We start from the raw sequence: 17,097 nt of genomic DNA on the forward strand, positions 1-17,097 counted from the left end.
TTTTCACCCACCATTCATCCTCATGTATACTCTATACCAAATGGGAGGGATCTACTCACCATTTTTTATTTTTTTAATTTTTATATATATTTCTATTTTTTTAAAAGTTTTTCTGTATTTATTTTTAGAGAGAAGGGAAGGCAGGGAGGAAGAGAGGGAGAAAAACATCAGTTGGCTGCCTCTCACATGCCCCCAACCAGGGACCTGGCCCTGCAACTGAGGCGTATGCCCTCATTGGGAATCAAACCAGCACCTTTTGGTTCACAGGCCAGTGCTGCGACCACTGAGCCACATCACCCAGGGCTCACCATTTTTTAAACCTACCGTGCACTTTACTCTGATTCTTTATTCATACCGTTCTCTACAAGAGTGTATTTTGTCCAACTTCCTTAAACTCCTGTCCATCTTTGAAGGCCCATCTCAAATACCAATTCCTCCATGAAGCCTTGTTATTCATACATTCAGTCTAGAAATAACCTTTTCTTCATCTGTACAGATGACCCTTGAATAATGTACGGGTTAGGGAAGCTGACCCTCGTGCAGTCGCAAACCCATGTATAACTTTTGACTTCCCCAAAACTTAACTACTAATAGCCTTATTAATAAACAGTCAACACGTTTTTTTTATGTCATATGTATTATATACTGTATTCTTTCAATAAAGTAAGCTAGAGAAAAGAAAACGTTAAAGCCATAATGGAAAGAAAATACGTTTGTAGTACTGTACTGTGTTTATCAATACCGTAATGCTGTCTGTTTACAAGATGAGTCATCTGTCAGAACCTAATCAATATTGGCTTAGATGATTCAAAACACTGTTATGTGTATTACTAACACTAGACATTAAAAATGAAAAGATAATGTGAAAAATAGACATTTATTTACAAGTATGATGATTCCTGCATTGATAATGAAGCAGCAGCAATATGGTTGCTTTATGGTAGTCCAGTGTAATTGCTATGATTGCTTCATGGTAGCCTAGCCTAGACACTCATGAATGAATCGTAATAAAATTTCTTGTGGCATGCAGTATTAAATCATATTCATAACAATTTTAGAAACATTGTTACATTTTTTTAAAAACCATTCACCTGTGATTATAGGCTGATAGACATCCTGTATGGTAATGTAATTTTTTGAAAGCGAAGTTATAAAAGTGCAGGAAAACACATTTTTAACTTTATATTAAATAGTATTCATCTTATACCTATTTGAGGATAGGCTGTGAACTTCCATACGGGTCTTGCACACGATGTTCTCCATCGATGAATACGTAGGCAATGATGACACAAAAATGACTCATGCAGTTCTTGCCGTTACTAACTGCACGGCAAGATAATTTACTATTCATTAAGTGGAAGTGGATCATCCTAAAGGCCTTCGTCCTCTGATTCACATTGAGGATGCGGAGGAGGAGGAGGAACAGAAACAGGAGGGGTAGGTTTTGCAGTCTCCGGAGGTAGAGGCGGAAGAGGAGGCATAACAGGCAGGCAGCCTTGGCATTTTTCAGAAATACATTTGTAATTTCTGTCCGCAGTGTTTGCTTTTTCATCATTTCTCTAAAAATGTTTTATATGGCCCTGACTGGTGTGGCTCTGTGGATTGAGTGCCGGCCTGCGAACCAAAAGGTCGCTGGTTTGATTCCCAGTTAGGCCACATGCCTCGGTTGCGGGCTGGGTCCCCACCTGGGGGTGCCAGAGAGCCAGCCACACATTGATGTTTCTCTCCCTCTCTTTCTCCCTCCCTTCCCCTCTCTCTGCAAGTAAATAAATAAAATCTTTGAAAAAAATGTTTTATATGGTACTAACCCCTCTCCTCGTTTGCTTTAGCTTCAGCACCTATATCATAGAAAGGCTCACATCATAGAAGTCAAAAGCAGTCTTGAACAATCAAATCAGAACCCTTCTGCCAGATTGCCTAATGTCAGTTTTTCTGCTTGCCCTGCTTTGGAAGTACTTGTCTCCATCAAGATATCTTCTGTTAATTCCTCCAGCATGGTGCCTCTTAGCTGCTCAGTTTCTCTAAGACACCTATCTTTATACCCTTCAGCCCCCCACTTTTTTTTTTTTTTTTTTGCCACATCCACAACCTTTTTACATGATTTCCTTGACTGGCTCTGTCATGAATCCTGTGAAATCACGCACAACATCTGGACAGTTTCTCCAGCAGGAATTGATTGTTTCAGGCTTGATGGCATCCACAGCTTTTCCTATAACAACGATGGCATCTTCCGTGGTGTAATCCTTCCAGCCTTCCATGCCATTCTGTCAGTCGGGGTTCTTTTTCATAGAGTTGACAAATCTTTCCATAGAGTGCCATGGGTAATGAGCCTTAAAGGTCCTTACGACTCCCTTATTTAGAGGCTGAATTAGAGATGTTGTGCTTGGGGGCAGGTCGTTCATTTTGATACCCTTGGTGTTGAACTGGGGTCCTGGGTGGCCAGGGGCATTGTCCAATAGCAAAAGAGCCTAAAAGGCAGTCTTTACTGGCAAGGTCCTTAGGATTCCTGTTGTCCAGGTCGTCTTGTAAAAGCAAAGGACTGCCAGCTGGCGTTTATCTCTTCCCTGCAGTGCTGGGTGGGAGTGAGGGGTGGAGGTTAGCAGCTTTACAGATAAGGGTATTCCTGATCATAAACACAGCTGCGTTTGCACAAAACAGAGTCTCTCCTTTCCTGCTGTAAATCCTTATTAGTATATGTCTTTTGTGGCATTCCTCACCTCCCCCAAATTAGGGTACTTGTATCTGCATTAAAATCCTGTTCAAGTAGATATTCTTTCTAAATCATTTTCTTAATGGTGTCTGGGAACTCGTCTGTTTCATCTTGGTTGACAGAAGGTACTTCTGTTACCTTGACGTTTTTAAGACAAACCTCTTTCTAAAACGATCACACCATCCTTTGCTAGCATTAAATTCTTCAACTTGAGATCTTTCAACCTTCTTTTTGCTTTAAGTTGTCATATAATGACTTTGCTTTTTCTCAAATCATATTTGATTACATAGGTATGCCTTTCTTTTTTTTTTTTTTTTTAATTTTTTAATTTTGGTTTTTCAATTACAGTTGTCCCCTTTTCCCCCAATTTCTCTCCCCCACCCAACCCACCCCCTCTCCCACAATCATATCCCTCCCCGCTGTCCATGTCCATGAGTCCTTCATACAGGCTCTTTAATTAAACCCTTCCCTTACTTATCCCCCTTCTCTCCCTTTCACCTCCCCCCTATTGACTGCTATTCTGCTCTTTGTTCTATTTAGTTCCTTTGTTTGTGTTGTTCTTTAGTTTCCTGTATTAGGTGATATCATATGGTATTTTTCTTTCTTTGCCTGGCTTATTTCACTAAGCATAATTCTCTCTAGTTCCATCCATGTTGTTGCAAATGGCAGGAGTTCCTTCTTTCTTTCTGCTACATAGTATTCCATTGTGTAAATGTACCACAGTTTTTTGATCCACTCATCTACAGATGGGCACTTAGGTTGTTTCCAGCACTTAGCTATTGTAAACAGTGCTGCAATGAACATAGGGGTGCATAAGTTCTTTTGAATTGGGGTTTCAAGATTCTTCGGGTATAATCCTAGTAGTGGAGTCATTGGTTCAAAAGGCAGTTCCATTTTTAATCTTTTAGGTATGCCTTTCTTACAGCAGTTTGACACTCACATAAAAGCCACACTTTCAATACGAGATAGAAAGGTACTTCACAAAAGCGCAAGATTTTTTTTTAAGTATATTTTATTAATTATGCTGTTACAAGTGTCCCAATGTTTTCCCTTTGCTCTCCTCCGCCCAGTACCCCTTTCCCTCCAGCAATTCCCTCCCATCCCCAGTTCATGTCCATGGGTCGTGCATGTAAGTTCTTTGGCCTCACCTTTTCCTATACTATTCTTTTTTTTTTTTTAAGATTTTATTTATTTTTAGAGAAAGGGGAAGGGAGGGGGAAAGGGAGAGAAACATCAATGTGTGGCTGGCTCTCTGGCACCCCCAGGTGGGGACCCAGCCCGCAACCCAGGCATGTGGCCTAACTGGGAATCGAACTGGCGACCTTTTGGTTCGCAGGCCAGCACTCAATCCACAGAGCCAAACCAGCTAGGGCTCTTTTCTTTCTTTCTTTCTTTCTTTCTTTCTTATTTTTATAATGGTTCCCTATGCTGGATTCATATATGTTGAAACAGCTAGCAACTACAGCTGTAGGCCTCAGTCTACAGTGGAGCATACCAAGCAGTTCAACTCTTTTCTTGTAGTGTCATGACTTCTCTGCTTCTTGGGAGCACTTTCAGCATCACTAGTGGCACTTTCCATGGGTCCCATGGTGTCATTCAGGGTTTATAGTATTGCACCAAACACGATGAGAAGTCTGCAAGAACCGCAGAGATCACTTCTGACTGCCGTACACAATTCACTGGGGGATGAACTGCTCATACAGAGATGATTAGCGTCACATGGTGTTTTAAGCAGATACCCGCAATGGTGGAGCTCTGCCATAGCAACAGGAGGTGGCTATGAAATTATTAGAGTAGTTCAGTATGTACTACAGATAATTTTGATAATTTTATGCAGTTATGATTTCATACCACATCTTTATTTACATTTCCCTCAACTGCAAATGGAATCATGTATGGTTTGTAAGTGTGTAAGTTTTGATCAATTTTAACTTCTATAATAGATTTGTGTACATTTTATGAGAGTATGATAAAATAGACTAGTATCTGTATATATCTTATGTCTTCATGGCATAACTAACTTTTTCTTAATTTTTTCAATAGTTCTAGGCTGTGATTTGTCTGAGTTTTTTCAAATTATCACAGATCTCTTAAAAACTTTCCAGTCTATTTATTGGAAAAAAAACTTGTATATAAGAGGACCCATATTGTCCAAACCGGTATTGTTCACAGGTCAAACCTATTCTGTTTCTGTAATGCTATGGGCCCATTTTTAATGGCACTTAACTGTATCTTTACCCTGCATTAGTATAATTTGTGTTCTTACCTCTTTTGCATTGGGGAATCGGAATTCTTAAGGCCATTAAAACTAATTGAATTAGTCTGAGATTGTACATAACGAGTCCTTATTTTATTTTATCCCATAGATTCCATGCAATGGAAAAGCAGCTGATCGCATCCATCAGGATGGTATACACATTCTTGTGAACATGAATGGTTATACCAAGGGAGCTCGAAATGAGCTCTTTGCTCTCAGGCCAGCTCCTATTCAGGTAAGGGAACTACTAATTGCTCACAATGTTTATTGGGCTAAAAAGACAGCAATGTGCTTTTTTCCCTCTGGTTACCTAGCACAGGAAACAATAGAGCAGACTGATGTAAGGAAAAAAAGTATAGTTCTTTTTTTGTTCTTTTAATCCTCACCCAATTAGAGAGAGAGAGAGAGAGAGAGAGAGAGAGAGAGAGAGAGAGAGAGAGAGAGAAACAGAAACATTGATGTGAGAGAGAAACAGATTGGTTGCCTCCTGTACATCCCCTGCCTGGGGATCAAACCTGCAGCCTCTCCAACCAAATGAGCCACCTGGCCAGGGCAAAAACTATAGTTCTTGAAATGCACAGGGTCAGAGAATTCTGAGTGTAGAACACAGTGCTCACAGTACATGTATACAGAGGCACGCTTTTCAAAGTTGGGTATAAATACAGGGATGGGCGAAAGTAGGTCTACAGTTATAACACAGATAAATAATAACAATAATTAATAAATAAAAACATAAGAATAAACTGGGTCCCTGGCTGAGTGACTCGGTTGGAGCATCTTCCCCAACACCAAAAGGCTGTGGGTTTGATCCCTGGTCAGGGCACATACCTAGGTTGCAGGGTTGGTCCCCAGTCTGGGTGTGTACGGCAGGCGACCCGTCAATGTTTCTCTCTCTCTCTTTCAAATGAATAAACGTATCCTTGGGTGAGGATTTTAAAAAAAGGAATAAACTGTGTTTGGCACACTCAAAAGTGTAAACCAGCTTTTACTTGCCCCTGCAGTTGTTCTGTGTTCTTTTGTAAACTGGAAAAACACTTTAGCACTTATGTTAGTCTAAAATTCTATTTGGATTGCTCCTGGCTAACGAAGTCGATCCTCCTAGTTTGTTTATTTATTTAATTTTAGACCTGTTGGATGAAGGTTCTTAGTTTTTGGTCTGATATTTTTTTCTTTTAGGCAATGTGGCTGGGATACCCTGGAACTAGTGGGGCACTTTTCATGGATTATATCATCACTGATCAGGAGACCTCACCAGCTGAAGTTGCTGAGCAGTATTCTGAGAAACTAGCTTATATGCCTCATACTTTCTTTATTGGGGATCATGCTAATATGTTCCCTCATCTGAAGGTAGGTAGAAAATCAGTGCTGTGGGGGAACTGCAAAGGACTGTAGTCATTTGTTTTCTTGCTGTTGTCCCTATACATCCTAAAAGACATCTAAAAACTTTTTCTCCCCCCCTCCCACTTAGAAAAAGGCAGTCATCGATTTTAAGTCCAATGGGCACATTTATGACAATCGGATTGTTCTGAATGGCATTGACCTCAAAGCATTTCTTGATAGTTTACCAGATGTGAAAATTATCAAGGTCAGAACCCGGACAATATTGTCATTGAAATAAAGTTATCTGTATTTAGGATCTTCTCCCTAATGATGTATCTTGTGCCATTTTTTAAAGATGAAATGTCCTGAAGGAGGAGAGAATGCAGACAGCAGTAATACAGCTCTTAATATGCCAGTTATCCCTATGAATACTATTGCAGAAGCAGTTATTGAAATGATTAACAGAGGACAAATTCAGATAACAATTAATGGATTCAGTATTAGCAACGGACTGGCAACTACCCAGGTGAGAAGAGAAATAAAGTATAATATGTACTGCTAGGAATATATTCATCTCCTTGAAATCTCATAGTAAGTCTAGCAGGTAAGCATAATTATTCCTGTTATGTAGGTGAGGAAATGAGTTAAGTGGAAATTGGCATCTTATATAGGTTTGTCTGATTTTAAGAGCTTCCTGGATTCAGCCAGCAGGTTACACTAGTGAGAGTCTGCTGTGTTTGTATCTTGTTATTTCCTGCTGGGGCTTCACTCAGCAATGGTGTACTTGGTCCTGTAACTAACTCATCCTTTTCCCTAGTTAATTTGTACTCATCTTTAAGACTTTCAGTTCAGAGAGCTCCTCCAAGAATCTGTTCCTATCTTTTTCCTCAGATTTCTTTGGATAAGTATCCTGAAGTGGGATTGTTGGGTCATACGGTAGTTGTATTTTTAAATTTTTGAGGAACCTTCATACTGTTTTCCACAGTGAGTGAGTGAATTTACAATCTCACCAACAATGCATGAGGCTTCCCTTTTCTCCACGTCCTCGCCAGCACTTGTTTGTCGACTTATTGATGATGGCCATTCTGATAGGTGTGAGGTGGTATCTCATTGTGGTTTTAATTTGGATTTCCCTGATGGCGTTGTGTACTATAACTTCTGTAGGATTTGGGATCTATCTTTACGTCCAGTGCAACGCATAATCTCCTGGTTTTGTATTCTCCACTGAATTTTAGGATCTGTGTCTTAGCCACGGTAGTGTAATATGTGCTCAATAAATATATAACGCATACTTGAATAAGTGAATATGTAGCTCTGTTGAGGGATCATAAGGCAAAGAGATTTTCGACCTCTTAGGAGCTAAAAATGTTAATTTGCACAACATTTTATACCAAAGGTCATCAAAATGAACTCTTTGATCCCAGGTCAGCTCCTTAATAGGAGGTAAAGGAATTAATAATAATCGTTCACTGTGCGTGTGGGCTAAAAAGACAGTATTGTGTTCTTTTTCCCTTTGGTTTCTTGGCATTGGAAACAGTAGAGCAGACATGTGAGCAGATATGTTTGACTTAAAAGAAGTGTAGTTCTTGAAATATCCAGAGACAGAATTTTGAGTGTAGAACACAAATGCCCATGTGTGTGAAACGGTCTTACACACAAAAAGGAAGTCACAGAACAATGTAAGGCAGTACTCAGGTGTGTGGGAATTGCAAGCTTATATAAGACTCTTAATTGGTTATATAGGTGCTCAATAATTAGTGACGATCAGTATGAGGAGAGACAGTGTTAGTAGAGGGTGTTTGGAGGAATAATTTAAATTTAGCCTTGAAGGGTGTGTATGATTTAGAAAAGGACATTTCATTCACAAAGAAGAGTGAGCAAAACCTTGCTCTTGGGTTAATAGGGTTTTAAAGATAACTTGGCTGAGAAGTTCCATAGTGCACTCCTCCCCGCCCAAATTAAGGTAATGCTGTAACTTTTCTTTTTAACTTAATATGTCATGAATATTTTCTCTTATTATACATCAGTGACATGACTCTCAATAGTTATACCATTTTGCATCTTAAGGATTCTTCAGTGATTAAAAAATATTGGGCTATGGTGACCTTAGATATAATTATCATATGCTTTTTCTTGTTCTAGATCAACAATAAGGCTGCCACTGGAGAGGAGGTTCCCCGTACCATTATTGTAACCACACGTTCTCAGTACGGGTTACCGGAAGATGCCATTGTGTATTGTAACTTTAATCAGTTATATAAAATTGACCCTTCTACTTTGCAGATGTGGGCAAATGTGAGTATGTGTGGATTTGGTATTAATATTGAGAGACTGGTAAAGATTCTGTGTACAAGTCATCTTGCTGAGGCTGCCTCCACACCCGGTTAGAGGTGACATACAGTATTATATTACTTGAGGTGTACAACATAGTGATGAGATGTTTATATACCTTAGGAAGTGATCACCCCAATAAGTCTAGTACTCAGACACTGTACGTAGCTATTACAATATTGACTGTATTCCCTGTGCTGTGCTTTACTGCCCTCCCGTGGCTATTTTTATAAACGGCGATTTGTACTACTTCTTTCCTTTCACAACTTTTTCACCCATTCTCCCAACCTCCCCTCCCATCTCGTGACCATCAGTTTGTTCTCCGTATCTGTGAGTTACTTTCTGTTTGGTTGGCTTATTTTGTTCTTTAGATTCCACATGTAAGTAAAACCATATGATATTTGTCTTTCTCTGTCAGACTTACTTCACTTAGCATAATACCCTCTTAGGTCCAGCCGTGTTGTCACAAATGGTAAGATTTATAAGATTTCATTCCTTTGTTATGGCCTAGTAATAGTCCACTTTATATATGTACCACATTTTGATCCAGTCATCTATCAATGGACACTTAAGTTGCTTCCATATGTTGGCTAGAAGTACAGATATATTTTCAAGTTAGTGTTTTGGATTTCTAGGGATAAATGCTCAGAAGTGGAATTGCTGGGTCATATGGTAGTTCTATTTTAAGTTTTTCGAGGAAGCTCATACTATTTTTTATAATGACTGCACCGATTTGTAATCCCACCAAGAGTGCATGAGGCTTCCCTTTTCTCTACATCCTCACGAGCACTTGTTTGTTGATTTACTGATGATAGCCATTCCAACAGGTGTGAGGTGCTATCTCTTGGTTTTAATTTGCATTTCCCCTGTGATTAGTGATGTTAAGCATCTTTTCATATGTCTGTTGGCCATCTGTGTGTCCTCTTAGGAGAAGTATATATTTACGTTCTCTGCCCATTTTTCAATTGGCTGGGGTTTTTTTTGGTGTTAAGTTGGATGAATTCCTTACATATTTTAGATATTTACTCCTATTGGATCTATCATTGGCAAATATCTTCTCTTATTCAGTAGGTTGTCTTTTTGTTGGTGGTGTCTTTATGCAAAAACTTCTTAGTTTAATGTGGTCCTATTTATTTTTTCCTTTGTTTCCTTTAAGTGGACATATCCAAAAAATATTGCTTAGAGTGATAATAAAGAGTTTACTGCATATGTTTCCTCTATGAATTTTATTGTTTTGGGACTTATATTTATGTAATTATTTTTGAGTTCATTCTTGGATCTGATGTAAGAAAGTGGTCTAGTTTCATTTTTTTGCATGTATCTGTCCAGTTCCCCCAACACCATGTACTTTGAAGAGACTTTCTTTACCCTGTAGTTTATTCTTGCCTCCTTTGTTAAAGATAAATTGACTGTGTAGGCGTGGGTTTATTTCTGGGCTCTCTATTGTGTTCCATTGATCTATGTGTCTGTTTTTATGCCAGTACCGGGATATTCTGATTGCCTATAGCTATGTAGTATAGTTTGATATTAGATAGCATGATTTCTCCAACTTCATTCTTTCTCAAGACTGCTTTGGCTATTTGGGGTCTTTTGTGGTTCCATATAAATTTTAGCATTATTTGTTCTATTTCTGTGAAATATGCCATTGCCATTTTCATAGGGATTGCATTGACTCTGTAGGTTGCTTTGGGTAGTATGGACATTTTAATGATACTAATTCTTTCTATCCATGAGCACGGTATATCCTTTCATTTATCTGTGTCTTCTTCAAAACCTTTCTTCAATGGCATAGTTTTCTGAGTACAGGTTCTTTACCTCCTAGGTTAAATTTATTCTTAGGTATTTTATTTATTTATTTTACAACAGGATTTTAAAGAAGATTTTTATTTATTTATTTTTAGAGAGAGGGAAAGGGAGGGAGAAAGAATAACCCTCGTACTAGGTTTATAATTAGTTGACCCACTGCTTTTACTAAATGTTTGCCTGTGTCAGTGAGACTTTTTTTTCTTTCCTATATTTTCTCTTTCGTATTTGATCTCTTATTTTCTATTTAAAGAAGTCCCTTAAACATAACCTGTAATACTTGTGGTGATGTACTCCTTTAGCTTTTGGTTGTCAGGGAAACACTTTTCTCTCTCAATTCTAAATAGCAGCCTTGCTGGGTAGAATAGTCTTGGTTGTAGGCCCTGTCCTTTCGTCTTTTTTTTTAGGTGTTACCATGTATTTTACTTTCTATTTTTAAAATATTTAAAATATATATTGGGGTGATATTGGTTAATAAAATTACATAGGTTTCAGGTGTACAATTCTATAATACATCATCTGTGTCTTGTGTTGTGTGCTCACCACCCCAAGTCAGGTCTCCTTTCATCACCATTTATCCCCCTTTTACCCTCTTCTACCTGCCCCACCCACTTTTTCCCTCTGGTAATCACCATACTATTGTCTTTGTCTATGAGATGTTTTTCCTTTGCTTAATCCTTCACCCTTTTTACCCAGCCCCTCTAACCCCTCCCCTCTGACAGCTCTGTCTGTTCTCTGTATCTAGGAATCTGTTTCCATTTTGTTTTGTTATTTTTTTCATCAGATTCCAATGTAAATGAAATCATATGGTATTTGTCTTTCTCTGACTGCCTTATTTCACTTAGCATAATTTTCTCCAGGTCCATCCATGCTGTCTCAAAGGATAAGATTTCTTTCTTTTTTTTTTTTACAACCAAGTAGTATTCCATTGTGTAAATGTACCATAGCTTTTTTATTCATCTGCTGATGATTACTTGGGCTCCTTCCACATCTTAGCTATTGTAAATAACTGCAGTGAATATAGGGGTGCGTATATTCTAGTATTTCCGGTTTCTTTGAAACATGCCCAGAAGTGGAATCTCTGGATCATAAGGCAGCTTCATTTTTAATTTTTTGAGAAAACTATACTGCTTTCCACTGTGGCTGTACCAATCAGCATTACCACTAGCAGTGCACAAGGATTCCCCTTTCTCCAAATCTTCACCTGCACTTGTTGTTTGTTGATTTATTGATAACAGCCATTCTGACAGGTGTGAGGTAATATCTCATTGTGGTTTGAATTTGCATTGCTCTGATGATTAGTGACATTGAGCATCTTTTCATATGTCTGCTGGCCATCTGTATGTCCTCTTTGGAGGAGTATCTATCTATTCAGGCCCTTTGCCTTTTTTAAATTGGATTGTTTGAAGGTTTTTTGGTGTTGAGTTTTATTAGTTCTTTATGATTTTGGCCATTAACCCCTTATCAGATGTGTCATTGGAGACTATGCTCTCCCATTTAGTGGGTTGTCTTTTCATTTTGTTGATGGTCTCCTTTGCTGTGCAAAAACTTCAGTTTAATGTAGTCCCATTTGTTTATCTTTTTTCTTTTGTTTTCCTTATCCGGGGTGATACATCAGAAAAATATTGCTATGAGAAATGTCCGAGATTTTACGGCCTGTGTTCTCTCCTAGGATTTTCATGGTTTTGAGTCTGACATTTAAGTCTTTAACCCATTTTGAATTGATTCGTGTGTATGGTGCAAGAAAGTGGTCTGGTTTCATTTTTTCTCACGTGTCTGTCCAACTTAACACCATTCATAGATTGCGTTGTGTTCATCTCACTGTATGTTCGTACCAAATATTAATCTGTCAGATATTAATTGACCATAAATGGTGTGGGTCCATTTCTGGGCTCTCTGTTCTGCTCCATTGATCTATATATCTTTTTATGCCAGTACCATGCTGTTTTGATTATTATGGCCTTGTAGTCTAGTCTGATATCAGGTCACATGATTCCTCCAACTTTGTTTTTCTTTCTCAAGATTGCTGTGGCTATTTGGGGTCTTTTGTGATTCCATATAAATTTTTGGAATATTTGTTCTAGTTCTGTGAAATATGCCATTGGTATCTTAATAGGAATTGTGTTGAATCTGTAGATTACTTTGGGTAGTATGGACATTTTAATGATGTTAATTCTTCCCATTCATGAACATAGTACTTATATGCTTCCCCTTACTTGTATCTTCTTCAATTTTCTTTCTTTAGTGTCTTATAATTTTCTGAGCACAAGTCTTTTACATCCTTGGTTAAATTTATTCCTAGGTATTTTATTATTTTTGATGCAATTGTAAATAGTATTGTTTTCTTACTTTTCCTTTCTGATAGTTCATCATTGGTGTGTAAAAATGCAATAGATTTCTAGATATTTATTTTGTATACTGCTAATTTACTGAATTCATTAATCAGTTCTAGTAGTTTTTTTTTTTGAATCTTTAGGGTTCTCTATATACAGTATTAAATCATCTGCAAATAATGACAGTTTTACTTCCTCCTTTACAATTTGTATGCCTTTTATTTCCACTTCTGGTCTGATTGCTGTGGTTAGGAGTTCCAGCACTGTGTTGAATAAGAGAGGTGAAAGTGGACGTCCCTGTCTTGTTCCAAATCTTAAAGGTAACGCTTTTAATTTTTCCCCCTTTAGTCTGGTGTTAGCTGTGGGTTTCTCATATACGGCCTTTATTATGTTGAGGTATGTTCTCTCTATTTCCACTTCGCTGAGAATTTTCACAAGTGGGTGCTGGATTTTATCACATGCTTTTTCTGCATTCATTGATATGATCATGTGATTTTTATCCTTCATTTCGTTTGTTATGTATCACATTTGTTGATTTGCAGATACTGTGCGAACTTTGAATTCCCAGAATAAATCCCACTTGATCATGGTGTATCATCTTTTTAATGCATTGCTGGATTCAGTTTACTAATATTTTGTTGGGGATTTGAGCATCTTATGTTTATCAGGATATTGTCCTATAATTTTCTTTCTTTGTAGTGTCTTTATCTGGTTTTGGGATTAGGAGAATACTGGCCTTGTAAAATGAGCTTGGGAGTCTTCCCTCCTCTTGAAAGTTTTGGAATAGTTTGAGAAGGAGAGGTGTTAGTTCTTTTTTGAATGTTTGATAAAATTCACCTGTGAAGCCATTCACCCAGGACTTTGTCTGCTGGGAATTGTTTGATTACTGGTTTAATTTTGTTAGTTGTAATCATAGTTGTTTGTAAGATTTATTAACAATCCTTTATATTTCTGTGGTGTCATTTGTTACTTCTCTTTCATTTCTGATTTTATTTATTTGGGTCCTCTTTTTTTGATGAATCTGGTTAAAGGTTTGTCAAACTTGTTTCTTTTTTCAAATAACCAGCTGTCGGATTCATTGATTTTTGCTGTTTGTTTAATTCTATTTTGTTTATATCTGCTCTGAGCTTTAATATATCCTTTCTTTTACTAACTTTGGATTTGGTTTGTTGTTCTTTTTCAAGTTCCCTGAAGTGTAATGTTAGACTATTTATTTGAGATTTTTCTTTTTTCTGACATAAGCCTGTAATGCTTTCAATTTCCCTCTCAAAACTTTTTTGTGTTCCATAAATTTTCAGTGGTTTTGTTCTCATTTTCATTTGTTTCAAGATATTTTTAAAAATTTCTTCCTTGATCTCATTGTTAACCCATTTGTTATTTAGAAACCTGTTATTTAGCCTCCATATCTTTGTGTGTTTTTCAGGTTTTTTCTTGTGATTGATTTTTAGTTTCATACCATTATTCAATCTTCTTAAATTTATTGAGACTTGTTTTGTGTCCTAACATGTCTATCCTAGAAAATGTTCCTTGTGCAGTTGAAAAGGATGTATATTCTGCTCCTTTGGGGTGAAATGACCTGAAGATATCAATTAATCCATCTGGTCTAGTGTGTCATTTAAGGCTGCTGTTTCCTTGTGGATTTTCTCTTGGGAGCATCGATCCAGTGAAGTCAATGGGGGTGTTAAAGTCCCCTACTATGACTGTATTATGGTCAGTTTCTCCCTTTATGTCCACCAATATGTACTTGGTATATTTAGGTGCTCCTACATTTGTTTTAAAGTCTCTTTTATCTTTTATAAGCATTGCTACGCTATCTTTTTCTTTTCATTTGCATGAAGTATCTTTTTTCACCCCTTTATTTTTTTTCTGAGGTGGATCTCATGTAGATAGCATGTGTGTGTGTCTTGTTTTCCTCGCCATTCAGCTACCCTGTGTCTTTAGGCTGGAGCATTTAAGCCATTTACATTTAAAGTGATTATCAAGCCCTTGCCTGCATGGCTCAGTTGGTTGGGCGTCATCCTGCAGAGGAAATGGGCGCTGGTTTTATTCCCAGTCAGGGCACATGCCTGGGTTGCCAGCTGGTCCCCTGTTGGGGCTGTGGGAGGTGACTGATCGATGTTTGTTTTGCGCATCGATGGTTCTCTCCCTCTCTTCACTCCCTTCCCCTCTCTCTGAAAAGAAAGAAACAAAGGAAGGAAGGAAGGAAGGAAGGAAGGAAGGAAGGAAGGAAATACTAGATTATCAATAGGTATTTATTGCCATTTTATTATTATTATTTTTTTATTTGTTTATTTATTTTAGTTTTTAGAGAGGGAGAGAAACATCACTGTGTGGTTGCCTCTCACGCGCCCCCAACTGGGGACCTGACATGCAACCTAGTAATGTGCCCTGACTGGGAATTGAACCAGCGACACTTGGCTCCCAGGCCGACGCTCAATCCACTGAGCCACAGCAGCCAGGGCCTATTTATTGCCATTTTATTCTTTATAATGATGTTTCTCTTTTTCTCTCTCCTTCAAGAAGATCCTTTAACATTTCTTGTAATAATTGCTTGGTGGTAATGAACTCCTTTAGCTTTTTCTTGTCTGGGAAGCTCTTTATTTGTTCTTGCATTTTTAATGATCGCCTTGCTTGGTAAAATAAAATAGTGTTGGTTGCGGGTCCTTGCTTTTCATCACTTGAATATTTCATGGCTGTTTCTTATGGCCTGGCATGTTTCTTTGAGGAATCAGCTGCCATTCTTACTTGAGGTCCCTTGTAGGTGATTAACGGCTTTCCTCTTTCTACTTTAAAGATGTTCTCTTTGTCTTTAAACGTCTGCAGTTTAATTATGATGTGTCTTGGTGTGGGCCTTGTTAGGTTTATTTTGTTTAGGACTCTATGTGCTTCCTGGACTTGTGTGTTTGCTTCCTTCATCAGGTTAGGGAAGTTCTCGATCCCTTGCTGTCTCTCTTCTCCTTCTGGTACCCCTATAATGTAGAAGTTGTTATATGCTTTATGTTGTCCCAAAGGTCTCTTAAAATGCCCTCAATTTTTTACTTCTTTTTCTTCCTTCCTTCCTTTGCTGCTAACTTGTCTTCTAAATTGCTGATTTGATCCTCTCCTTCATCTAACCTACAGTTTATTCCTTCTAGTGTATTCTTTATTTCAGATAATGTATTCTTCATGTCTGACTGGTTCTTTTGTGTGGTTTCTATGTCTGTTTTCATGCTGTTCAAGTTCTTACTACTTTCCTCTATCTGGTAAATTGCTTGCCTCCATTTTATTTAGCTTTTTTCCTGAAGATTTCTTCAGTTCCATTTGGGGCATATTTCTTTGCTCCCCATTTTGGCTCCCTGTTTGTGTTTGTTTCTATGTATTAGATAGATCTGTTTCGATTCCCAGTCTTCGTGGGGTGGCCTTATGTGGTAGGTGTCCTGTAGGACGCAGTGGTGCAGTCTCTTTGGTCACTTGAGCTGGGTGCTCCAGAAATGTGCCTTATGTGGGTTATGTGGTCCCTCCTGTTGTAATTGAGTCTTTTTTTTTTTTTTTAATTTTTTTATTTTTTTTTATTTTTTAAGTATATTTTATTGATTGTATTGTTACAATAGTTCCAGTTTTTTCCCCTTTGCTCCCCTCCGCCCAGCACCCTGTAATTGAGTCTTGATTGCTATTGGCCTTTTTGTTCGTGGGAAGGGCCCTGAAGCTTAATGACTGTGAGGATCAACCCTGGCCGCAGGGTATTAGATGCTGTTCAGGTGCTGACTACCACTAAGTGGATTTTGCCTCAGCAGGATCTGTTGCCTGCTGAGATCTTCCTTTGGATATGCTGCCTGTGAAGCTAATTATATCCTACTATGATATTGTCTGAATCTGGCCACTGGGTGTGTCCCTTTGGGGACCTGTTGGCAGGGACTCTGGTGAAGGTTAGTTTCAGTCATTGCCTGTGACTGGCCGTGGGCAACTTATTTGGAGCTACAAAACAATCCACAGGTTGTGGCTGCCTCTGCTTGTCCTTGGTGTGGATTGGAAGGACCAACCTGTGCACCAAGGCTGGCTTCCACCAGCACTGAGCCTGGGGTAGGTCAGCAAAAGGCTCAAGGCACCCCTAGATCTGCCTCTGCCTGCATCCGCCTATCGACTGCCTGTTAGGCTCAGTCACTGAAAGATCCTCTGGCAGCACTCGAGTTGCATGAGGTAGGTGCTCAGTTACCAGGTAGGCATGAGTGATGTTCAGCAGATTGATACAGGTTCAGACTCGGTGCCAATGCTGGGTCTGAGGCCACATAGCAAAAGTCCCAGGATATATCAAGTCTAGCTGACCACTGCACGGGGCCTGCACACCTTTGTGGTGGGGCAGGATG

At 38.6% G+C, this 17,097-nt stretch overlaps 1 protein-coding gene across 3 annotated transcripts in view; it reads left to right on the forward strand.

Annotated features, from left to right (window-relative positions):
• OGT (O-linked N-acetylglucosamine (GlcNAc) transferase) overlaps positions 1–17,097 on the forward strand; it is a 54,794-nt gene that overhangs the window by 26,630 nt on the left and 11,067 nt on the right. For 2 of the 3 annotated variants that reach the window (XM_090263963.1, XM_090263964.1), the window contains exons 15-19: positions 5,077–5,202; positions 6,144–6,314; positions 6,436–6,552; positions 6,643–6,813; positions 8,430–8,582. In XM_090263963.1, the coding sequence (XP_090120089.1) occupies positions 5,077–5,202; positions 6,144–6,314; positions 6,436–6,552; positions 6,643–6,813; positions 8,430–8,582 (738 nt within the window). The remainder of the gene's footprint in view (positions 1–5,076; positions 5,203–6,143; positions 6,315–6,435; positions 6,553–6,642; positions 6,814–8,429; positions 8,583–17,097) is intronic. The other variant, XM_090263965.1, reaches the window with a different exon arrangement.

The sequence above is a fragment of the Furipterus horrens genome, unplaced genomic scaffold (assembly GCF_987537825.1).
Source record: "Furipterus horrens unplaced genomic scaffold, mFurHor1.1.pri manual_scaffold_17, whole genome shotgun sequence".
NCBI classification, from domain to species: domain Eukaryota; kingdom Metazoa; phylum Chordata; class Mammalia; order Chiroptera; family Furipteridae; genus Furipterus; species Furipterus horrens.